Source organism: Lutjanus erythropterus, chromosome 9 (assembly GCF_056507025.1).
Source record: "Lutjanus erythropterus isolate fLutEry1 chromosome 9, fLutEry1.hap2, whole genome shotgun sequence".
NCBI classification, from domain to species: domain Eukaryota; kingdom Metazoa; phylum Chordata; class Actinopteri; order Lutjaniformes; family Lutjanidae; genus Lutjanus; species Lutjanus erythropterus.
Genome location: NC_139325.1, coordinates 1762933 through 1788963, shown reverse-complemented (window position 1 = coordinate 1788963; position 26031 = coordinate 1762933). Strand labels below are relative to the sequence as shown.

Sequence of the window (26031 nt, the reverse complement as noted above, 5' to 3'; positions counted from 1 at the left end):
AGTTCACCAGTCACCAAAACAGGAAGAATGAAACAATGAACTGACACTTGACAATAGAGTCAACTAGAGTTCACTTGACAGCAGTCCCAGACCACCTGGACCAGAGAGCAATTGTTTGGTCCGCACCAGAGCTAAACTCAGGCGTTCACACCAACCTAAACAAACTGAACCAAGGGGGTACACAGTCCAGGGTTCAGTTCAACTGGACTAAACAAGGCTGATGTAAACCCACCCTTCAGCCTTGGTATACTATAGAACCAAATGTACGAGGATAACCCAAGACTTTACAGCTATGTCTGGTTGTTGAGCATCTCGTTCTTCTGGAAAGGCCTTCAATGAAATATCTCAATTGCTGTCATCCACATTTGAAGTTGGCCGTCAGTCACTGGTGACTGACCTATGTAGGAAAATGAACAGAAATTCTCTTTTCTACATTGTGTATATTTTTTTAAAAAAAGTCTCCCCATTAGCCAGTTTATTTGTACTCAACAAATATGGCAACTAAGCAGACTATGAGCAACAGGCAGACACCATGAGGAATGTTAAGGAACATTGTCTGCTTAAATAAATCATTTTGTGGTTTGGAGTCAGTGTGCAGGTGTTAGTCTTTTCATCTGTGCTTATTTCCTATAGCCTTGTACCTCTGTGTGATGTGCATTTAAGTGCACTATGAGCTCATTTGCTCCCACTCAGCCACAAGAGGGGTGGCATTGATGTGGGGTGACAAGGTCCGTCTTGCGGTGCAAGGTGAAAAAATCTAAACTGTTGCCTTTTTGTTTAAGGTAGAATCAATAGGATTTGTCTGAGCTGTTCGTAAAAGCACCATGAAGATACAAGGACAATAAATACCAAAGTTTTGGGTTGGACAGCTAAATAATGAGAAGAATAAGTAAATACAGACAGATATAGCCATCGTCATACACTTCTAGTGGGTCATAAGTGATCGTTGAAAGAGATTCTGTTTCTCTGAGTCTATACATTTTTTTTTTTTTTTTTCAAATGTTGCATGTTCTGCCTTTAAAGTCTGGTTCACATACAGCGGACTGGCAGCTAACTCATTCATTGGACAGTTTTTGTGATGACATCCTGCATCATCATCATTGCTGCATGGACCCACATGGGGAAATCAAATTCTTGTGACTGACAGCAGGTCAAGCAGCACTTGACTGCTTCTTATGTGTTCCTCTTTTCACTGTCACAAGGGAAGGTCGCCATGAAGAAACCAGAAGGGTACTCAGAGTGCACAGACCGTCGACAAGGCCAGATGCTTACAGTGTTAAAGAAAGTGAAAAGTACAAGTATCTGCCTTGTGATTCAGATCTGCTCCATAATGTAATGGGTTCTTCTTTGGCCCACGCAACATCTTTCCACCAATTTTCATGACCATCGGGTCAATAGGATTTCTGTAACTCTGCTGACCGACAGAAAAACGAATGCCACTAATAACATAACATCCTTGGCAGAGGTAATAACTGATTATGTGCAATACTGGTGGAGCTCAAATGTCATAAATAATGACTGACAGGCAAAAAACAGGATGAAAAAGAGTCTCGTGGTCAGCATACCTGGGATTAAACTTCTTTTAAGTTTTTACTTCCTTCCATGATCAGCAGATGGATTTAGTACTAGTTTAGCTTTTGAATTCATGCTAAATTCATCACATCTACTATCACAAAATCATTAACGTGTTTGTCTGGTCTGCTTTCACATCACAAACGAACTACACCAGAGTCTGGTTAGACCCAGATTGAGACCCTTGTTTGCAGGTGGTCTCAGTACACCTAAGACCTAACAGGTCTGCACCAAAATTGATAGCTTTCATGCCAGAGCCAGCCGAACTAAATTGGTAATTTAGTCAATTGAAGCACACCTAAAAAGTCTGGTGTAGAAGCATCCTTTATAGGTGGCCCTTCAGTGATTTAGTGTTGCACTTCCATAAGGTTGGGGCACTCACAAAGCACAGGTGTGAAAAAATAATAGCCAAAATTGAAGCAGCAGAGGCCGAGATATCCTGACTTTTAGTTTAGAATCTGTGAAGCTCCAAAAACCTCTGGATCCTGCATTTCCCATAATGCAACTTAATAGTGTCTTTCATCAAACCCTCCATGCCTTCTACATGCTCACATCTTTCAACAATTACAGTTTGTAATGTAAAGTTTCTGTTAACAGTATACCTTTCCCATAGCAGACATTTTGACTTGAAATAGTATTATACAGACAGGTGTTACCAATGATACTAATTAAGGTTCCATTCCATTTAGGTCAGGGTGCTGCTAATGTGCTTGTTGGCTCACTGGAAAGGCTCTGCTACACAAAGTGGAACAGGGTCTCAATTAGTATTAACACCTCTGTTTGCCCTACTACTCCATATCAACATAGCTGCTGTGAAAAATGTTTATTTATTTGTGGTCCATACCTAAGCCTAGATACCCCTGATGACATCATCAGTGCTAATTTTATCAAATTTTGGAAAACTTGTCCGATAGCCACAGGAGACGTTGTATATCTGTTGTAATGGGCTGACTAGAACACGTCATGACAAGTAAACGGAACTTCATGTCAGTATGCATGTCAGTGGAGTGTCCCTGTTAAACAAACTGTTGCTACAAAATTGTAGGCTCACTACAAAATATGATCCAATGCAGCAGCATTGAGTTTTCCTGGACTGTATTTAAACCCAAAACATGAAACAGCACCAGACAAAAAGAACACAAACGTGTGTGGACAGTGGGGATGAAACAGTCGCCCGTCTCATGATAAACCACAGTAAAAATTCCTAGCGGTCAACTAACCAACCAACAGGAATGTAGTGTGTGTCGGCCATAGGTCTGCATGATTCAGTGTAAAGGATATATTGCAATTATTTTGATGGATATTGCAATTGTGATATGTGATATGATTAGTGTAAATGATCAGTTTTGCATCACAATTTTCATGTTCATTGAAAAAAAAGTTAATCATGATGATGTGATATTTATTGAGGTCTGAACCAAACAACATTTCATCTGGAGAACAAGATTTTTAGGCCAGGTCATCTCTGCAGCACCACAGTACCTCAGTATAATGCTGTTTTCTGATACATTTGCTCTAAAATTTTCAAAGAAAAAAAACGAATTTTGCTTCTAGTTTTGCAATTTGTGATCTTAGTGTGAGTGCAATTAATTGTGCAACCCTGGTTCATGGACAGATCATATCAATAGATGTTATATTTAGTATACTACAAAGACATCACATTGCCTCAAGTTCTCTTTGCACAATTGGCATCCTTCGTTGGCCTCTTTTCTCTCGCCACAAGATCATCCACCTCCTCCTCCTCCTCCTCCTCCTCCTCCTCCTCCTCCTCCTCCTCCTCCTCCTCTTTGGATTTTTTTTACAGGTTTATTATATCATTATTATCTTTGGATCACATTAATGCACTTTTGATATAAGTTTTCATGTATTTACATTTGTAAGTATTGGCTATGTTAATATTTTAATGTTTATGGAAACAAAAAGTGCATAGAGCTGCTAATTTTATGTGTGGTTTTCAATATAAATTATTGAAAAATTATAAAATTATTTCCATGTGTCTATCAGTACTTTTTGAAAATTTTCAGCACAGTGTTTTGGTCACTATAATTGTAATATGAAATTTTCATAGCATTTCATCTCTCGTGGACAGAGGTGTCCACATACTTTTAGCCTTTTAAATGTCCTTTCTATTCAAGAAAACTGCTGTATTTAGCGTTTTTGCCTGTGCTCTCCTTTTCAAACTGCACTCTATGATTCACATCAAACTTGTGCTCAGTGTGAATTTAGAATAGGCTCTCTCAGCCCTGCAGTCTCTGGGCAAGAACAGAGCACATCTCTTTAAAATAAGCTGTAGGATGGAACTCTTTCATTTTCCCTGTGTCCTCCTCCGTGTTCCCTTGTGGTTTCTGATGAAGACGAGCCATAATTGATTCAAAGCTTTAAACCCATGCCCGGGAGATGTCTTTGGTTTCAGAAGTAATGGAGCGACTGAGAAGAGACTCAGGGAGAACTGAAGCAGACACCAGAGAAGTGGAACAGTTTTTCCAGTCCATGTTTGGGATGGTGCATGAAAGAGACCTTTTCCTGGCTGGGCCACAAGATGGCGCTATGAAGTAGTGTCTCTGTCAGCACCATGGAGACGTTGCTCTGGATATCATGGCTTTTTTAGAGAGGGGAGGGATGGATCTATCTTCCTCTGAGGCCTTTACTGTGCTGCTTTTTTCAGTATCAGCCTGACCACATCAGTGATGCGTTCAGGGTCTCATCACAAACATCTCATCTGAACTTCCAAGTATGTGTGGCTGATAAGAGAAGACTTGAGCAAAACTGTTTTTTTTTTTTTTTATCTTTCCTGTCATCTATCTGCTGCATATGGTGAAAATACAGGCTCCTTTTAAACTTTATCTTCAAATACACTAAACATACATGCACAGTGGGAATGTCATCAGCGGTGTTGGTTGTGTGCAGACACATGGTGGTGGTGTTTCCTTTCCTGCCTTCATTTAATATGAAAAAGCTCCTGTTTTTAGATCTTCTAGGCACAACGTGAACATGTCATGCTTTGATTCAAACGGTCACGAAACAACAGTAACAGGCACTGAACTCCTGAATAAGCATGAAAGCCCTGTGTAAGCAGGAAAGCCCCATGCAAAGTGCCTAAAATAGACACGCACACGTGCTGAGCGTGATAAACCTATCAACCTAAAGTTAGTATTCCTCAAATACACGATGAGACAGACGTTTCCTGAGAGAGACACAGAGAGGCTATGCGTGCAGTGTGTGTGTGTGTGTGTGTGTGTGTGTGTGTGTGTGTGTGTGTGTGTGTGTGTGTGTGTGTGTGTGTGTGTGTGTGCAGACTGCAGTCAGGGGGGATGGTAGGGGAGCTGGTAGACTAGAGTGCATTTGGTATTCAGCTGTGCCTAGTATTTATCTGTCTGCTGGCTGTCTAGTCTGGTCTGGCCTGTTAGTGGTGTCACCCTGCGTGCTCCCCGGGGGACTAAATTGACGCTCCAGACAGACTGCGCGTGCGTGTGTCTGAGTGTGTGTTGGTTGGTGGTGGTGGTGGTGGTGGTGGGGTGTTTATGACTGGTTAGAGGTGGGTTTGCAAGAGCGAGAATCGATGTGTGTCTGAGTCTGTCTGTATGTGAGAGCTTGTCTGGGGTTGTGTGTGCATGTCTGGAGTGTGTGTTTTATATGTGTGTGTGTGAGGACATGAGAATGACCTCACATCAAGGCAGAAAAGAACTCTCCTCAGCGTCTCGATTGATATTGAGGCTTCAGCTGACAAGACAGCAGCGCCTCAATTTGTTGCTTCAATAAAATTATGACAGCTGCCAGGCGTTTGTAAATTGCGTCAGGGTCACGCGTCTATTTTTTCTCCCCTTCCAAAAGTGTCACTTCACTCATGGAGGAGTGTGGAATTCATTGGAAGCCGTCAAGGAAAATATTTTTGCATGATTGGATATAGAACTTGGCTAGTGATGCGGCACTTAATGCACAACATCTGTTGGAGGTCTTTGCTTTTCCCATTTACTTATTTTCCTTCACACAGGGCCATTTTATTGCCTTTGGTTGCTGGTGTTTTCGGAATTGAAATGGTAAAATCACCCCAGAGCAGGCATTTCCCAAACAGTTTCAGTCTTCATGTGATGAGATATTCTCCCATGGATCTGTAAAATTTGTAACTAAGTGTTACAGAAGAGTGATTCCTGTATTACAGTGCGTTTCCACCGTGGAGACCAGGGTCTGCATTAAGTTCCAGGACATTATTTTACACCCCCAAAAGTTCCTGCTTGCAGGGTTGAACTTTCAAAAAGTGCAGGAAGCAGCATTTGCAGGTTGCAGGTAAATCACATACCGCCCAAATGATGCTTGTTGAAATTCCCCTGATACGGCTAGTAGAGTGCTTATTGCTTAAGTGTTTTGCGTAAGACAGGCATCTAGGGAGGAACTTGTCACAGGTATCAATTGGCATTTACAGTACCCAACACTGTTGTGTGCGTCTACGCCCCAGGCCCATTATGCAGCTAAAGCGGTCCATGGATGTAACGCTAGGAGGGACAGTGGCCATATTAGCTAGCTCTTCCCAAACTGAGAGTTCCAGGAACTAGTGAGGCCAGTTTGATGGTAGAGAATAGGCTACAGCAGTTAGCAGTTAGCTAATTTTCTTTAGCAATAAGTAAGCCTAACTTTCCATAAGGAAACTCCTCACTGCTGTATTCCCAGTTGGTCTTGGAGGCTGTTTGTCCAGGTGACCAGTTGTATTCACTGGGAGGCTTTTGAACCCCGTTCTGTTGCCTGCTAACAGCAGCTAACAGTTATGGTTAGCTACTTTAGCAAGCCATAGTCATCTGTCCATCGGGAAACTCTGTGATTAAATAACCAAGAGTTGCAGCTGAGCAGCTGGAGGACATCAGAAGGGAAAACATTTTTTCCATATAATACAATCCATTTTCACCCAAATCAGTGAATAAAGTTATAAAGTTGTGCTTTTACACAGTGAAGTCTGGCCTCCAGACACACTCTCTCCACTTCACTGAATCGATATGCTCTGCTTCATCATGAGAGAGAAAGCATAAAAATTTAGTAATGCCTCCAAGTGCAGAATTAGTCATCATCAAATTCAAGTTGTTTTTGCAGCAAAAGAAAAAATACCATTAAAAATACCTGAGAATATCTACAAAACAAGTTTTATTTCATTGTAGGGCCAGATACTGGCATGTAGATGACCAACAGTGCAATACATATGTGATAAAAAACACTTGAAAATTGATTTTGACTCCAACTTTAAATGCTGTAATCCTAGCTAGAGTCATGCTATAGTTAGCCAAAAGCTAACATATGCTACATGCGAATGCCAACCACTAATGAAAAAATTGTGTAAAAACAGCCTTCAATTTTCACCTGTTAGCAGGCAAATTTGTATAATCGTTAGACTGTAGTTGAAACACAGACAACAACGGGCTGAAGTAGTTCCAGGGTCTAAGAGTTCCTGGGTACTTTGGATGGAAATGCAGCTGTGTCAAGGAAGAATGAGCAAGAAACTAACCAGTTTGTGGTTGTATTTTTTTTTTTTTTTATTGTGGCTGAAATAAAAGGCTGCAAGTTGTTCTCACCTGAGCAGGGACTTCTTGAGGGGTTAAAGTAATGTCCCCAGAACTTAATTTAAACACTGTCTATGTGGTGGAAACGTTCTGTTAGTCTCTCTTTGTTATGCAAAGATGAAGTGAAAATCAAACCATATCTGTTTTTTTGGAGGGCCATCTGAAAGCTCTTCCATGACCTCTTATGGTCCCTAGAACCACAGTTTGGGAACCTGCTGGTCTAGAGTGGCATTCAGAGCTTCTCTCAGATTTGAACAGCCTAGTTTATTTATAGACTGCAGACAGTCTTGTGTGTGAGAGAGAGTGTGTGTGTGTGTGTGTGTGTGTGTGTGTGTGTGTGTGTGTGTGTGTGTGTGTGTGTGTTGGGTGGGAGGGTTGCACTGTCGGTTAGACTCAGAGGGGATGTGTTGGGGTAGATGGGGAGGTGAGGGGGGGAATGCTCCTCTGCTGCACATGTGCCCCTGAACCACAAGACTGGCGCGGGGGGTCACCTCAAGGTTAGCCCCTTCAAAGAGCCGTCTCCATTGGCTGCGGCCCACCGTAACAAGGGAGTGAAACTCGAAGCGCTCTCCCCATCCTCCCCAAATAACACACCAGACCGACCAGTCCCGGGCCTGCCTCCCCCCTCCTCCTCCTCTACCCTGCTCCACTCTCCCACAGCCATTGTCAACCACGACCCGGCCGTCTGCTAGCTTTCTGAGTCAGGTCAGCCCCCTCCACAACCCACCCATGCGCACCCACCCCCCTGTAACCCAGACACACACTCACATCCACACACACACAAACATATAGCCCCTGTCCCATCCCTTCTCCGTTGCTGCCTTCAAGTCCTCCTCGTACAGCTCTGTATTCTAGCTGTGAATATGTATGTCAATGCACATTCAGGTGCTGTTGGTGAGAAATAATAATGTGCCTTGTAATGACACTAGTTTTAATGTTGAAATCCAGTTTTATAATTTATTCTTCTGGGTACAAATAATAAATCAAGGGTATAGTTATTTTTACTTGTACTTCTCCTCATTAAATTCCACTAGCTTGTACTGTGTATATGATTATATGTGACAATTAAGTGGGTTTTCAGTATCAACTATAAAAGTTAAACCTGCATAGCACTGTCAGCTGTAGAAATTGAAACATTTATGAATAGTCAGGCAGCAGGATAGCCAATTAATGTATTCTGTAGTTAATATATGCAAATGGAATTCATGAATATTAACTACTGGCACCAGACAGCACCACACCAAGCATGGCTGAAACAGGGGCCCCTGTATAAACAAAATAGCATTTCTCATTTTAAGACAGGAGCTTGCACAGACCACGAACAAGCTTTTTGTTTTTTTGGCTTTGTCACTTAAGCCACCAGCAAGAAAAATAAAATGAACAAAACTGACCAGTATAAGGGCAAAACTTTTATAAATATTTGCTTATATGACTTATGTCTGGTTTGAATGCAAACAAAAGTACTTTAAAACGTAATGTTTAAAGGCTTTGGTCTTAAATTTGCATCATTTTTCTTCAAAATGTAGTTTTGTTTAGTTTGATCAAATTCTTCATGTAAAATCTAGACCTTCACAGCTGTATTTTACAGTTGAGGTGTGAATATATGACATTTTATTAGGTTTTTGGTTTCCTGAAGATAGCATTGTGGTTTTTCTGTCAGCTCCTGAAGGCAGCACCACTCTTTCCCTCTGTCTGTCCCTCCTCTGGAGCCCTCTGATTGGCCGGAGCGGCTGTCTGTCAGTTGATGGGCGGGGCGTGAGCTCGCTGTGTCTACTCTGCTCTAGTGGAGGAAGGACAGCTGCTCTCAGCGGCGAAGGAAGGAACGGAAAAAACTATACAATGCGTTAGCCACGGGCAATGGCTCGTCCCCAAATCTCCTCCTAATTCACTGTCCGAGCCGCTCCGAGACAAATATGGCGTGAGAACGACCGTGGAGAATAAGTGCGAAACTGTCGGGAGTTACTCGTAGCGGTGGACCCAGCTGCCGCTGCCTGGAAGTTTTCTGTTGTTTTCCCGTCGTGGGGCCCCGACGGTGGCGGCGGCGGCTCTCTCCCCGGAGCGGTGTCCCGGTCTGCCCAGCCCCATGCAAAACCTAACGGCCCCTGGCGGCCCCGGCAACTCCAATGTCACCTGCTCCTGCAACTGCACCGCTTCCCAACCACAGGGAATGGAGATATGTGAGTAACATTAGTTGTGTTTCTCCTGACCTTAAAATCCTACCGAGAGACTTTAGGTCCTAATCCGTTTTATGTGCACTCTCCGGGGTAGCAACAGAAGGACAACAAATCAGACCAAGTGTTCATCCAAGACGGTCTGTTAACTCGCTTTCGGCCGTTTCCCCCCGCAGCAGCTCTTTTTTAGTATTCATGTAACACTTACATAGGGACTTACAGTATGTTTGCGCTGTCTTATAGAAACTTTATGGTGACGTTAGTGGTCTTATAATGTCTCTTGTTGTCTCGATTTGACTGAAACTTTGTTTGCAGCACACAGTATGGAGTTTATAGCTGTTCTATCACACTTTATGTTGCGTTTGAGGTCTTATAGTAGCCATTAACATTGCATGGACTGACTGCAGTGCTCAACAGTTGGCTTACAGTGAAAATCCATTCAATCAGACGTTATTACATATTTACTGTAGTTCTTTTTAACAAGAAGTATTGCATTGTGCGTTTCCTTCACTCTGAGTTAGCTGTTGTACTTTTTGAAGCGTTTTTGCCATATAGAGGTTGGTTTCATAGTATTTAGGGCTGCACATTTAATTGCAATCTCAATAAAATCGCAGTATGGCCAAGTGCAATATCCAGATCGCAGAATCAGAACCAAATCACAAGTTTTTTCAAAAGGAAAAATGTGAGAGAAAACAGCATGTAGTGCTGGCCTAAAAATCTTGTTCTTTAGATGAAAGAAAACGTTTGTTTGTTTGTTCATCACAATTTTAATAGTTTTATTTAGTGATCATGAAAATTGTTAAGCAAAACTGATCATTTCCAATAATCATACTGCATATTGCGATTGCAATTTCAGTGAAAATAATCATAATATGACTTTTTTACCAAATTGTGCAACCCTAAGTCAGATGTAATTACATATTTACTGCAGTTCTTTTTAACAAGAACTCTTATGTTGTGACTTTTCCTTCACTTTTAGTTAGCTGCTCTACTTTTTGTAGTTATTTTCTACCACATAGAGGTTGGTTTCATATTAATACTTGGTCTTATAGGTCTGCAGGGCTGTGCATATGCTTTGAGGGATCACCACAGAGGGTTAAATAGTTTGCCTGTCAGCACAGACAGGAAACGCTGGAATGGTATGTTATGTCTGTCTGCCTTGTGAGCAGCCCAGAGAGAAACTATCATTATCAGCTCTGCCCTAATGCTGCTGCCTGCTAGATCCACTGCAGATGTTCCTCTTTATGACTGAAGCAGAGACACAGAAGAGCAGTCAGACAGGTAGAAATGCACAGGACAGCCAGGCAGACAGTGTATGCATCCAGTCAGACACATCTGCAGAGAGACAGACAGACAAAGACAAATAAACAGGAGACGGGCACATAGCAGACATGCAGACAGGCGGGTAGATTCATAACCAGGCAGCCAGACAAGTACCGACAGAGATATAAACAGACACATCCGAAGCTAGACAGGCAGACATATTGACAGACAGACATGCAGACACACAGACAAGCCACAGACAGACGGACGGACAGAGTTACAGTGATGTGTAATTTCCATTTGGGGCCGGGGCCAGGCCTGGGCAACGCGAGGTGAACGCAGGATATTAGATTCAGATTTGGCAGCAGAGCGTGGTTGCGCTGACGCCACATTGTAACCAAGAAGTGTGTGTGTTTGTCTGGCAGACGAACTGGTGTTCCACCATTCGTTTTCTGTGGCATCATCGTATTGCCAGCCAGGAAAAAACACACATAGTCAGGCGCGGACTGGTGCATCCACACACAGACACAGTGATACAGCAAAGAGCCTAATTAGATAATCTAGAAGAACTGCCTCCGACTTCAAAACTGAGCAGACAAGCTATAAAAAAAGTCAAATAATTGTGTTGATTGATACTTGCAGCGCATATAATGTACTAAGGTTATGCATGAGTCTGAGTTTGCGTCTAAATAAATGCTGGTGTGGTATTTTCAATGCTTTTCTCCTGATCTGAACGTCTCCCTAGTTGGAGGGAGCTCCATTCACAAGTGGTTTGAAATAGCTGTGTCCTACTGTAGTGGCCGTCTGGTTTGAAAAGAGCTCTTGTTTGTCGGCTGTGTTGTCATGCAGACTCGGCAAGGCTGAATAATGTAGCTCATGCTTTGATGATTTCTCTGGCTGAAGAAAAGAGCTACAGTCTGCCTTTTTTTTCCTCTTCTTCTTCTTCTTTTTTTTTTTTTTTAAAGCGGAGCGGGCGGTCTCACTGGTGTGTTTCCTCTTTATTCAGACGAGGAGGAAAATTGAAAGGGACTCCGAACATAGAAGGGATCACAGTGTAGACAGTGTGTCACGGCCAGGAATCGAACCTCTGCCTACACACTGGGATTCACATGTAGGATTTGAAAGGCAGAGACCTATAACAAGTGTTGGTCTCTGACTGTTGCTGTGCTCGGATTCATTGTGTGGTGCAGTTATCTCGTGTTGTAGGTGTGGTATTATAAAGTCCTGAGGTCAAACACCAGAGCTCAATATAGACTGTTCTTAAGCTTTAACTTAGTCACTTTTTTTCCCAGTGACATATTTAACCCGCAGTGATAAGAGCTATTACCCACACAAATCTAATTTTACATGAAGTCAGATTTCTGTGTGACCGTAAAGTCCCTGCAGGGTGACACCATAGGAAGGTCCTCTGCAAACATTTTCCACTCTTAAGTCATTTAATCTTGTATTGACTCTCTCCTATCAGTCCTGTCTTTCTTAAACAAGTGGGGAAGTACTATATGCCAACTGCATGAGCTCATTTCACTTGTCCCTAATGCAAATACCCTGTCTTTTTTTCAGTCAAGAGACGTCATCTTGATAGCGGCACAGTGGTTTGTTTTGTAATATGGATTCCAGAAGTCTTGAACAAAGTGAAAGTGCACTGGCTATCAGGAAAATACCTAGAAAACTATGCAAAACTCGGTTCGATTAATTAGCAGAGTTTCCTTCAGCAAAGTTGTCAGGCCTGGTGGCAAGTATCTTTTAACGGGGGCTGGTGGCCAAGTGTCTTTTCTTGACAGGGGCTTGGCGTGGGCCAGCGACAGACTGATGGCAGCATTACGGCAGGGTACTTTAGTTTCTGTGATAACATAATCACAGCCGGAATTGAGAAAAAGCCACAACACAGATTTCATAGAGCCCTACATTAAAAAACATCTTAAAAATACATTCCCCAAAAATAAAATTCCCCAATGTTTGGGCCTGGTGGGCCACTGGGCTTGCAATACACTGGGGGAAGCCCTGTTTAGGATTTTTTTAGTCTGTGCTAGTAGTAACTGTGGTTAGTTTGTGCTAGTGCTCAAAGTGCTAGACAGATACACAAAAAAGAAGCATTTGTTGCAGCTTTTGTGCCGTTTAGATCATCCAACAGGGGAAAAAATGAATAGGGTTGGGTTTTCATTCTCAGTACAATTTTTAGTAAGACTGTAATGTGTCCATAGCATCAAGTACTACAAACTGTTGAGTACAGAAAGCTGGTATTTAAAGTCTAACTGATTGTAGTTCTGTGGAAGTTTAACTCATACCATTACCAGTTTTTGACTATGTTTTGGGCTAAAATTCATCATAGGGTTGCCTGTTTTTAGATATTTAACATTTAAAGGATAGGTCTCATTGTTTGAAGTGGGGTTGTATGAGATAGTTATCAATAGTCAGCGTATTACTTACAGTAGATGGTGGTCAGCAGGCCCACAGTTTGTAGAAGGAGCACCAGCGTGGAAGCTTAATAATGTGCTGCTGGGGAACACAGTCAGCAACAAAAGGTATTTTAGCCACTTAAAAATGGTCCACCTAAAAAAATCTATATCAGTGTACACTATATTTAGAATATTTTCACCATTTTACTTTGCTGTCAGACAGCCTTTTCTGATGGAAAACCACTGTTATTTAAGACAAATATTGCTCTCTCCAAACAAACCACACTCCATTCACAAAATAAGTCATTTCAACTTGCAGAAGACAGGAGTTGCTGATCTACCACCGCCATGATCTGTTAGCTTATTTGTGATATTGTGTGACTTGGGTGTTTAAGAGGATAGTTTGAATTATTGAAGTCACACAAAAACACAAATAAACTAACAGATCAAGGCAAGGCCAGCGAATCTCTTATTCTGTGAGATAGAATAATTGCTGATTTCGCCTATGGAGTTTGTTTGGTTTGGAGAGAGTGATATTTGACTTATGTAAGTCCAGTTTCTCATCAGAAAAGGCTGTCAGATGGCAAAGTAAAACTCTGAAAATATTCCAAATATAGTGTACACTCAAACTGATATTAATTGTTTCCTTTTTTTTAGGTGCACCGATTTTAAGTGGCCTAAAAACTTTGTGTTGCTGGCCCTGTCAAAAAGTATCCTCTTGATATTGGTAACAAATCTTAGCATCATATAGGCATGGGCATCTGGGCATTTTAAACCATGCCCCGCCTAAGAGAAAGGACTAGAAAAGCTTTGTATGGAATATTCCTAGAATTTCTTTATCATCCTCCTGGTCTTTTAGATGCACATATAGTGGTATAGCAGTATACATGCACTTGCCTCTTGGGAAAGGCCTGGGTCAATGTGTCAGAGACTTGAGTGGCTGTCTGCGTCTCTGTGTATGTAACAGTTAGCCTGCAGCAGGGGCCAGCCAGCCAGACGGATGTAAACGGCCTGATCTGTAATCCCGTGTATGAGTGGTGTTAGTGTGTAGGTGGCAGCAGGGTCATCTGTCAACTACCTCAGGCCAAACACGCACACGGCTACTTGTTGACTCTCCCTCAGAAACATACACAAAGATGTACACATAGGCACACGCACACACATTTACACCTAGATATATGCACACACACTCACACACATACACACACAGACAGGCACTCTCAGGCTCAGCCAATATTTACCCTGCAGTCTCCCGCCAGACAGCCAATCCAATCTCTCACTAAGCTCTTTGTTGTTTGTTTGGGGTTTGTTTTTTGCCTCTTTTTTGTTTGGTTTGTTTGTGGAGGTGTTGTTGATTTGGAATTAGTTTGGTTTTTATTTAGTTTTATTATTAATGAATTTTAGTAATGAGCCCTGGAAAAAAGACTTCAAACTCCAAGTCTGAATAGAAATCCTGGGACCTTGGGGAGGGGAGTGGCAAAGACAACCAGACAACAGTATTAAAGAAAAAAAAATTTTTTTTCCCCTCCCAGACAGATTTCTTTTGCGATCACTGCTCCTGTAATTAATTTCACAGGGAATTTCTACACTTGGTTAGTGTCTCTCAGTGGAGCCTTATTTAGTCTGCCACCTCTCCTGAGCTGACGGGTTATAGCAGCGAACAGCGGTCCTCAACTTGCGAGGGTTAAGAAAGAGCTCCTTGTTTTATGTAAGTCATAGGGGTCCCCACAGCTTGTTTTTACACCGTGGAGTTGACCTGCAGATGCACTATGCTGCTGGCCCAGGTAACTTAAGCACTTATTCTGGTACAGGGCACCTGCGAAATGAAATATTTCTCTCAACTCTTCATTTAGTCTGTAGCTTTTCAGGGTCAGGGCACGTGGCCACAAAAAGTTGCCATCAGGTATTCCATGTAGGAGGCCCCCCATGGCTCCAATCTATGATCCTTTCCCAACACATTACAGCTCTATAGACATTACAATTCCTTGGCACCTTTCATTTCAAAATTCTATGAAAACAACAAACCGGGTAGCTACCAACATGCCAACTCAGGTATGGGTTTACTAAGCTTCCTGGTGTTATACTTACAGAAAAAAAACAGAAACACAAATAGCAGGCTATTTAAAAACAAAACTGCAATGAAAATTTAGGAGTGAGTCCAAGCAGGAGTTTAAATGGTTAGAAAATCCAGCTCATTTTTCATCAGAATCAATGCCTTCAGGAAACTTCACATCACAGTTCATGGATTGCTTTTACACAAGTTTCATTATAACATGCACAAAAATGTATTTTGGCCTCCCAGTTTAGTGGCCCATAAAGCCAGTGCTTAAAAATATTAGCTTCTATCCCTGTCTTTATGGTGTTTTAACCCCTTAAAAGTTAAAATTTCCCCTTATATATTGAATTAAAGCTTTAAGGTACTTTTATTCTGTCTGACAGAATCATATAGCACTACAGTATCTTCCTTATCAGACTGTTCCAGATCTTGAATGAAGTTAGCAATGAGTGAAATAGAGCTGCTAGTAACAATGATTTTGATTAGGTATTATGAAATGTCAGGGAATAGCGAAATATGCCCATCTCAGCTTCCTAGAGTCCCACAGATAATCAATTTATTATTACAGACAACCAAAAAACACTTATTCGCTTTGGCCAACTTGCCATTATTCTTTTTTAAAAAACTACTTAAATGTTGAACCAATTATCACATTGTTTGCCAGTGACTTTTCTATTGATTGACCGATTGATTAATCAACCAATCATTGCAGCTGTATCATAAAATATTGCATTATTCCATCAAGTGAAATATTCCAGATGGCCTTGTGCACTATTTTATATGCATTTCATCCAAAATTCGGGTGGACATATTTGGTATCTTGTTTGGTATTGGTAAAACCTTACCAATTAGATAAAGATCTTGGCACTCATTCAGTACTTTTTCAGTACTACGTGTTCAAAGCAATATGATCTCTGGTAATTACAAATTCGATAGTGTCAAAAGTTCCAGTGCTATTAAAAAAAAGATCTTGGCACTCATTCAAGATCTCGGTTCAGTCTTTTTTGTCCTGTCTGAAATTAGACAAGACAAAACACAGTTGAAATGTCCTTTTTTTTCCAAAACATTAGTCAGTTGTAACTGTATGTAGTAGTGATTGTAAATCAATCAATTTGACTTTCTGCAGCACTTTCAAATCTAATTCTGTCATGACTCTGGCAGCGTCATTGTTAATTTTAGAAGATGGTGAAAGATCTTCAATTTCCTCTCACTGACTGATTTCAGTTCCTGTTGTTTCATGAGAAAGAAAACTTCACTGACAGTTTTGAAGACAACTCTAGGTTGTTATGACCACTTTAAGTGCTATAAAGCAGTGGGTTAGGAATGGGTCCCTGTTTTGTTTGTATGCGCTCATCACTTTGTATTTTAATCGTATTCATTCATCATGTTTGTCAGATGTTTTCATGTTTTGCTGTTGGATACGCACAGTGCGTTTTGGTGAGTAACACTCAATGTAAACATAACATGTTTGTTTACAAGACAACACCACAGGGCACCTTTCTGAAATGAATATTTTTTGCAGTGCAGAACAACAACATGCAGGGAAGCTGTGTGGTTGATGTGTGACTTCCCTTGTTTGTTTGGGCTGAATGTGCGTCCGTGTTACTGAACCTCACACTAGTGTCCAGGATGTTTAACTATATATTATGTCATGTTAGCACAGCACAACTACGATTTGTCATGGCTGGTTTGGTGTGTTTTCTCCTCACTGTTTTTTTTTTTTTGGCCTTAAATCAGCTTGACCACCATTCAATATTTTTTCCTCATCGTTTTCCTCTCGTGGCTGTGCAACTGTGTGTTTCTGGAATCAAACTGACAAACCTTGAAGCTACAGACACTGTGGCGAACACAGCCCAGAGCAGCTCGGCTCACTCTGGCTCAGCGGGTCAAGTTCAGGCAGCCACTTCTGAAGTCCAAAGCAGTGAAAAGGTCAATCCTCACGTCCTTCCACTTGTCCCAGCAGCACCTTCGCATTCTCAGTGCTCCTCCAGCCCCCAGCAGCATTCACAACCCGTCACCGGCTGCTGGGACTCCCTTTGTGTCTGAATTTCTGCACCCCCAACCACACACACACACACCCCAGACCTCCTCCCTCAGTTCCCAAAATGCCCTTGGGACCAGGGCAGATTTGTAGTCCTAGTGTGTTTGAAGACAGGCCATCCGTCAAGTGTGTGAGTGTGATGGTGTTGGTGGGGGGAGGTTAGGAGTCTGCTGTCTCGGTCAACATCTATTTACACACAGTTGGACTGTCTGAGATGCTAAAGAGTCCTGGTGAATGAATCGGCCCCGCTGTCTGCTGTGCGTCTCATGACTCCAGGTCTGTGGACATGGACGGGACATATTACAGTCAATCAAGACGCTGCGCTGCAGACACATGTTGGCAGACAGTAGACAAGCACACTATGCCTTTCTTTTTCCTTGTAGCAGATTTGTTTTTCCCAGCATCCAGCCAAATAAAATGGCTGGCATGTTTATTACCCTTAGTGAACCCAGTCTCACTGCATGCAAAGCAGCGATTATTGCTTTGAAACTACAAATGCTGTTGCACATCACATGAAACAAAAGAGAATCTTGCAGAAATGCTGTGCCACCCGCTGTTTGTCAGATTTTGGGTAATCCGTTTGTTTATGTGTGCAGGAACACCCAGACAGTGGAATAATGACATGTCTCTTCAAGTGGTTTGCAGGATTTTCCTTGGATTTTGAAGAGGCTTACATGGTAAAGTTGGGGTGCCACTGGCATGCAGGTTGTTTAGGGGGCTATGCAGGATCACTTCAGTTAGGACTTTAGTGTCTAGGTAGCATTTAAAAGCCCTGCTGCAAGAAAAATATCTGTGGTCAGCCATTTTTGCGTCATGTTCAAAGGAAATCTTTTGCATGACTGTGATATTTAAATTGTGTCTTGCGCAAGCAGAAGAAAAAACTTTGACATGGGATGTTTCAGCTTACAGTTACAACAGCTGTATACTTCATATTGAGAGCTATGTGATGTTGGCATTATTTTTCAGCATGCAGTTTAAGTTGTTGACACATATTTTATTCTACCACCTGTGTCAAATGCATTTATAGTTAATGATGCAGAAAGCAGCAGTTTACCTGCTGTCACCTATTGTTAGACATGAACACATCACTCCTAACTATCAACAGCAGCTTGGACTTGAATAGGATTAGTTGATCTTTATATGTTCTAGAAGTAACTGCAAGACATTAAGTGGAAATATTGACATTTTGAGTGTGTTTACAGGTGTTGGGGAGAACTACTGCATATGTGTAAAAAGTTGCACAGTCTAAAGTGTCTCCAGAGGGAGCAGTGTGATAAATGTCCTCAAGTGATGTCACTTGAGTCAGCGTTGTTTGAGGCTAAAGAATACAAGACTAAAAATTAAATGTGAGTTCACAGATCTCTGCAGCCTTCTCCTCATCTCTGTTGAGGAGACAGAGATGGGAAGTAACTAAATACAAATAATTTGATACTGCACTTAAGTAGTCTTTTCGGTTTTCTATACTTGACTATTTATTTGAGTATTTATTTTTTTAACCTTTACCCTACATTTAACACAAATATCTGTACTTTATAAGAAAAGGCTTATTACATTAGGGAAACTTCTGCAGTGTTATTTCTAGTTTGGTTTGACGTGAGTTGCAAAGTTTTTGAGATATCGCCCAATATGATGGGACTGAATGGCCCTCGGCCATATCTCCTACTTGAGGAAAGAATATGAGTCCTTTTACCACCCCTGGCTGCTACTAGCACAACTCACCCAAATGTCCAACTGAGACTTGCATTGTGGGTAACGGAGGTGCAAGGTTTTGACAAGGAAGAAGAATGTGGAAAATGAAAAAGAATATCTCTGGTTCTGCTGCGTCAGTTTTGACAGTGTTGCAAAGGGATATGTGAATTCCTTGTCCATACTTAGAGATGCAAGTTAGGCTACTGTCTGGTTTTAAAGTAATGTTGCTAAATCATAAGAGCATACAGTGAGGATAATAAGTACATGATTAATCCAGGTAGTGAGAGGGTCTTTCATCGGTCTTTCTACTGCAAATTGTCTGTTGGACACAGTTGCCTTCATGTCAGACTTATCAGATGTCACAATTATGCTCTGTTTGATTTTAAGTTACCTTACTTAAGGGAAATGAAACTGTTGCTTTTTCCCAACAGATATCAGTCCAGTGTTTTGATTTTTGGTTTCAGAGTTTACAAAGGTAGAATCAGTGGGATTTGTCCAAGCTGTTCATGAACACATCAGAAATATAGCTGATTGTTGAGTCCCATTCCCAGGATGTCCGTTATCAACATTTTGTGTTGGTAATGCCTCTCAAACACACCAAAATAACAAGAAAACAAGGAAAGACAGGCAGAGGGCAGGCTCCCTGCACATACAGACACCACAGCACACTTGTAGTGGGTCATAAGTGATGATCGAAAGGGATTATTTTTGTTTTCTTTGTGGGAAAATGTTGCATATTACTCTTTTAAAAGCAACAGATTAGTTTAAACTTAATTTCCCTCGATATTATGTTCTCATCCACACATAAGTTGTCGTCTCCTTCTTGCAAGAAGACACTGATCATGTGTGAATGAGGGAACAAGCTCCTCCTGTGACGATAAGTAGTTCTTGTTGCTGTTTTTAATTGCCTGAATATAACGGCTGTTATGTGTATGTGATTGACAAGTGGTTGTGTGTTGCCTAGCACCACCAAGACGCCTCTCACTGCAAAAAAAACACCTCGGTTTGACTGTTATCTGAGCTGCAAAGAAGAGGAAAACATTGCACTATCAGGTTTTTAATACAATTCATAGCCGTCTTATTTTTGAATATTGTATAATTTTAAGTGTAGTTAATAGCAACAGAGAGGCAGTTACTGCAGAATCCTGTGTGCACCCATGTGGACTGTTATCCTTGGGTTGGTTGGTGCCAGAGTGTTAATCGACTATTTTGCTGCATTTTTTATATCCTTTTTGATTAAACTATTCAGTAACTTTTATTGTTTATGTTTATATGGCCTTCAGTTGGATACCACAACCCATCAGATACTGTCTTTCTCTCTCTCTTAAGCAACTAAGCTGTTAATAATACATTTGTATGCATGCACTTTGCTTAACCTAGCAATCTAAAAACATCATGCTCAAACCGCAAGACAAATATTCTGCTTCCATGAATGAAGAAATACATAGTTCACAATGCACAGTACTGCTGCTACTTTTTATTTAAACTTGTTCACACAGAACTTTCACTGACATTTTAGATTGGTCAGCACCATTCAAACATGCAAAATGAAATTTAAGTAAATGGCATAATTGCATAAATTGCACTTGGCTTCTTTTCTTCCCTGAGCTCCTCACAGGGCTGACTTATACTGGATTTTTGAGGCTGATGCTGATAAAGATATTAGAGAGTGAAATAATTTTAATGTTGATATATTGGCTGATATTGCATTGATCCCTCAAATGTGATTAACAAACACTTGTGACAGATATGTAAAAGAGGCATGTTTTTTTTACAGTTTAAAGGGATAGTTTACCCCAAAAATCAAAAATGCATATTTTTCCTCTTACCTGTGGTGATATTTATCCATCTGGATATTTTTGATGTAAGTTTCAGAATTTTGGAGAAATTGGCTGTAGTGATGTCTGCCCTCTCTTGAATATAGTGGAACCAGCTGGCAAGAAAACTTAACAGCAATGTGTCTTTCCTGAAATCATGACCTGGTTACCTGGTTGGATAATCAACAGACCTTGTTGCAAGCAGTTTCATATAGGAACTACTTTGTTTACACAGTTTAATCTACCAAGAAACAATGTCTGTGGATTATTGTGTGTAACCGGGTCGTGATTTCTGGAAAGAAACATTGCTGTTGAGTTTTAGGTTTGGGCAGCACAAGTTTCCATTGCTATTTCTAATCATTCTAAATAACTGTATATATATGACAACCTACATATATTCGCTAATACCAGTGTACGGATATAGCTGTGACAGATGAACCAGACGGATATATCTGTCTGGCTCCACTCCACACAGCTGACATGAGAACAGTGCTGCTGACAGGCCTCACTCATGTTCTAGCTACTGTTCACATGACACAATCTGCTCATCAGAGTTACTGTGACCAATCTTCCTTTACAGCATCTCGCTCAAAGTTTAGTTTAGCAGTTATGTGATAGTTTTTTGGCCAATATCAGGCCAACACCAATACTGAGTTTTGGATTGTTACATCCCTAGTTTTTGAGGTGGAGAAACTTTGATGCCTTGAAGTGTTTTAGCTAAGTCTTTTTGGCATAACTGAGCTGCACAAACTGCTTCACCATCCCAGCGTTGCTGTCGGTAATGTACCCGCTTGCCACCACAGCACTGCTTTGTCAGAAGGGGGGTAAATCCACAGCCTGTGCCAGCTGGGCCGCTGGCTGCGCCCTAACAAGGCCCTGCTCTGGATGTGACCTTATCACAGGAAATTACAAGGATTACACCAGAGGCAGGGAAAGAGAGAAGGAGATAGAGATAAAGATAGAGAGGGGTATAAAGAGGTAGCCTTTGTGTTTTTAAATGGGAAAACAACATAACAACCCTGGATTTTTCTCTGTAGTCACATCATTACAGCCATGCACTAGAAGGATTAAATGCAGCTTTCCTTCAGTATGTATATGTTGAAGTATGAAGCAGGTAATGGATGTAACCCAGATGGTAGCTGATACATCCATAGGGAAGACAGCACTCTGCCAAACCTTACACAGCTGTAGATTCCTGTAACTGAGCACTCTGCAGCGTGCAAGTGATGTCTGTGGGGTATTTTATTATTTTTTTTACATTTTAACCCAGTTTAACCTCTCAGCCTGGAGTCAAGTAGTAAAGGATGTGTGTGGGAGTCAGAAAAAGAAGCCTCTGGTTGCCCAGATCCTTCTCCTTGTCCTCCTCTCCTCTCCTCCCTCCACTGATCCTTGCTCTTCAGTAGTGATTCAGACGGCTGTCTGATTTTTGGTCCCTCTCTCCCCTTCCCATTCACACACACAAGTCAGACAGCAGTGTCTGATACCTACCACCCCCACTCCTCCTCCTCCTCCTCCTCCTCCTCCTCCTCCTCCTCCTCTCCCCCCGGCAGCCACCAGCTGACCCCAATCAGGCACAGGGCCTGCTCTATTGTCTGGCTGGGGAGAGGGGACACTCACTCGCACACACACACACACACACACACACAGACTCAGACTCAGACTCAGACAGGGGGTCAGAGGGAGATAGAGGCTGTCTGGTCTGGCCTGCCTGTTTGACTCCCAACCCCCAACCATAACACAGCATTTCTCCTCTCCTCTCCTCTTGGTCTTCTTTTCCTCTCCTCTTCTCTTCTCTCCTCTGCTCTCCTCCTCCCCTGCCTTCATGCAGACTCATTGGAAGTCCCAAATGTATCTGATGCTTGTTATGCAAAGTGTTTTGTATCGACATTGTCTTGCTAACTAAGTTATTAAGCATCATCATCCAAATGAGCTGGTGTTCTTGTCTGCATGGTCAAGTTTTCAGACATATGGGATGCATTTCTATTTTTGTCCAGGAAAGAGCATCTTCCTCTAGGACAAAATAAAATATCACAATACTTTTTACCTAACATGATATTTGTTGATATTATGACAGTGTTGTCAGGATGACTATTAGTGCTTTCACAAAATATTAACACAATGCTATGTTTGATAAATAATAATCAGTAATGTGGATTTAAAACACTTATGCCATATTAAGACCAAAACCATCAAAGTTTCTTCTTCGATATTGTTCAGCACGAAGACCCATCAGGCTCTGTTCGTGCTGGTGTTGATCTGGAGTGCATATTAGAGGACTCCATATATGAACATCTCATAAGTAGGGCTGTAACTCAACAGTTATTTTCACGATCAGTTAATCGATTTGTCATTTGAAAAATCTTGATCACTGTTTTCCAAAGCCCAAGCTGACGTCGTCAAATGTCTTGTTTTGCTTACAACCTAAAGATAATCAGTTTACTGTCATAAAAGATGAAAGAAACCAGAAAATATTCACATTTGAAAAAGTTGTGAGAATAGTTCACAACTAATTGATAAATAAATTAATTGTCACAGCTCTACTCAGCAATGGATATTACATAATTTAATAATGCAGACAGTTTTTCGCAAGTCCAGGTTTGTCCCTTGCCTGTACCTAAGAGATCTTTTTAGCCAATGAAATAACTCATACAATGCCATGCTTCTGTTATTGGTTCAAATTGTGTTCAAGGCAGAAATGAACCGCTCCAGAAATGGCAAATGGTCTGAGATCACTCCTTGGAGGCAGACCAGAGAGCATTTGTCTGTTTTCCGGACCGGAGTTTGAGTCTGGTGTTCAGACCAACCCAAATGAACCACACCAAAGGGGGTAAATGCTCCAGGGTTCGTCTCAACCAGACTAAACAAGGCTGGTGTGAATACACACTATGAGAAATATAGGATGACACCAGCCCTGTACTTAAATGGTCCACACAGTCATAATCACAAGATGTTGGCTGGTCTGCTATGCTAGAATTTATTGGTTTCTATTGATGCGTTTGGTCTCTCCATAAGGATCCACATCTCTCCTGTGGACATAAACATTTCAACCCACATAATTGACAGCAGTATCCTCTAATATCAAAGATTGCTTATATCAAGCTTTAACTAATGTTAAAATATGTAGTTGGTGTTCAGAGACTAGTTGTCATGGAAATAACAGATTATTGTAAAGTAAGAGAATGCTGAAGAGATAAAGGTGTCATGTGTGTCATGTAACTTAAAGCCTTTGAATCAGATTTTAAGTGGCTATTTCTGTTAAACTTTACTACCATTTGAAGTTGGCATGTTGACCAGACACACAGTTCTTTTTTTTCTGTTATATGAACAGAGATGGTTTAAGTTTTAATTCAGACACATGGAAACCAGAGAAGAAGACCGGGATGTCTATCCATCTTCCCTCTCTTATCTTCATGCTTGGCATTCTGCTGGAAGCTAACGTGGCTCCTGGCTAGCGTTGCTAATGATGATTAGGGCTCCTGCTCCGTGCAGCATGGAGATCCTGCATGTGAATTATTAATATAGGTCATAGTCACAGCATCCGGCTTGGCCCAGCCCAGTGCCGTCCCAGCACTATCGCAATACACAGCCCCTGCTTACCCACAGCCTGCCCCATCTGTCGGCCAGATTAACCCAGCGGATCACCTACGCTGGGGTCTGTGCCAGGTTAGGCTTCAGAAAAGGGACCCACCAAGAACTGACCATATCTGTGCCATTGTGTGAAAGATGCTTTTCCTCTACAAATGACAAATCCACAAAAGTTAAACTAAATTGTCAAAAAAATCTATGCGTTTACATTTGTAATACAACACATACAATACAACATTTTTTTTTTCCATAAACACTTAGTCCCCTACCAGTTATGCAGCACCCCAGGCTGCTCATTTACAGCAATTATATTTTCATGAGACAGGAATCTTAATGGCAAGAGTTTATGGTTCCTCCTAATAAGAAACTTGCTTCTCATGATGAATTGCATCCGTATATGTGTGCGAGTAGGCGGGTGGGACTGTTCAGGACTCCCATTTCAAGAGCCAAATCGCTTCCCCTCAGTTAATATGTGACTGTTGTTGCGTTGAATGTCTACTAGTCTAGCTGAATGTCTAGGAGCCAGAGCACAGAGCATGTGTCTGTGTTTGTGTGTGTCAGCCCTAAACAGAGACAGACATGCCCTCTCAGCTGTTTTTTGTCTGCAGAAGCACACAGCACACACACACACACACACACACACACACACACACACACACACACACACACACACACACACAGTCAGACTGCAGCTCCATGCAGCGTTCAATGGCATTGGATCAGCCTCAATCCAATATGGTGTAATTCTGCTTTTAAAAAAGTCCTATTTTTTAACCCCCCCCCCCCCCCCCCCCAAAATTGTAAAGACACCTCCCTCAAAAACATTTCTTCAAAGCCGTCCAATGAATTGGGCTAAGTGGAAGCTCACCATGATCTTGACATGACTCCTGCCTCCTGAAAAGAAAGAGAAAGCCACTACCTTCAGCACGAGAAGTACTGAAAAGATAACTAAAAAGATATATAAAAGTGTGTGTCTGTGCGTGGGTGTTGCTAAGTTGTTGATATCTCTGGTTACACTCAGTCTTTGTGTCACCCAAAAGAGTTTTACCTCGTCGAGTCAGGAGCTTCTTTTCATTCTGCAATATTCGCCGTGAGCTGAACTCCCCAAGTGGTGCTTCTACAGAAAGACAGAGAGAGGAGAGAAGGAAGGAAGAGGGCGGTGTGGGTGGGAAGAAGGAGTGCGAGAGAGAAGGCATGAAAGAGATGACAAGATGGAAGAAGAAAAGAGACACAGAGGGAAAAAGAAAAGGAAGGAGATGTCAAAGTCTGTGTTGTTCGGTTGCTCTCCATGTCGACTCTGGAAAGTGAATTTCATGAAGATTTCATAAAACTCATAAGAGAAACGCTTCATTTAATATCATCTACCTAACCTCAGCTGGATCAAGCCCTTCTCTCATCAGCAGAGCCGCACATAAAAACCATCCACACTGAAGAAGACAGTAAGGTCTTTTTTTAAAAGAAAACCACAGAAATAAGCATTAAATGGTCAGTTCACACAAAGTACAATAAATACTTTTTCACCTACCTTGCAGAGAATCTTAGTTTAATTTGCCTTGAGTTGCAGTTCAATAACATTTAATGAATAAGAGTCCAGTATTTAATTTGCTTTTCAAATCCTTCAGATGCCATATCAAATTTTATTCAGGTGCATTTTAAAAACTTGCAAATAACTAAACTTAAAAGTGATTAAAACTCAATGACCTGTGATCACCTCTCACTGGCTGAGAAAGCAGAAACAGTTCAGGGTGGAAGACTTATATTCATGATCTGCAGCTACAGCCTGAATAAGATAATAAGACATGATATATTAAATATGAATAGGGCTAGAAGGATTAGAGGTAAATGTATAAGATGATCAAGATCAAATAAATCTGCAATTACAGTGATACTAGATTAAT

General features: G+C 41.4%; 1 protein-coding gene across 2 annotated transcripts in view; it reads left to right on the top strand.

Annotated features, from left to right (window-relative positions):
- Positions 1–26031, top strand: part of LOC146320944 (low-density lipoprotein receptor class A domain-containing protein 4-like) — a 320993-nt gene that overhangs the window by 256686 nt on the left and 38276 nt on the right. Inside the window, exon 1 of one of the 2 annotated variants that reach the window (XM_084725904.1) lies at positions 8904–9292. The exons of the other annotated variant lie outside the window; for it this stretch is intronic. Coding sequence (XP_084582030.1) covers positions 9199–9292 — 94 coding nt within the window. The 5' untranslated portion in view covers positions 8904–9198. Of the gene's footprint in view, positions 1–8903; positions 9293–26031 lie in introns of those variants that run through there. 2 annotated transcript variants of the gene reach the window in all.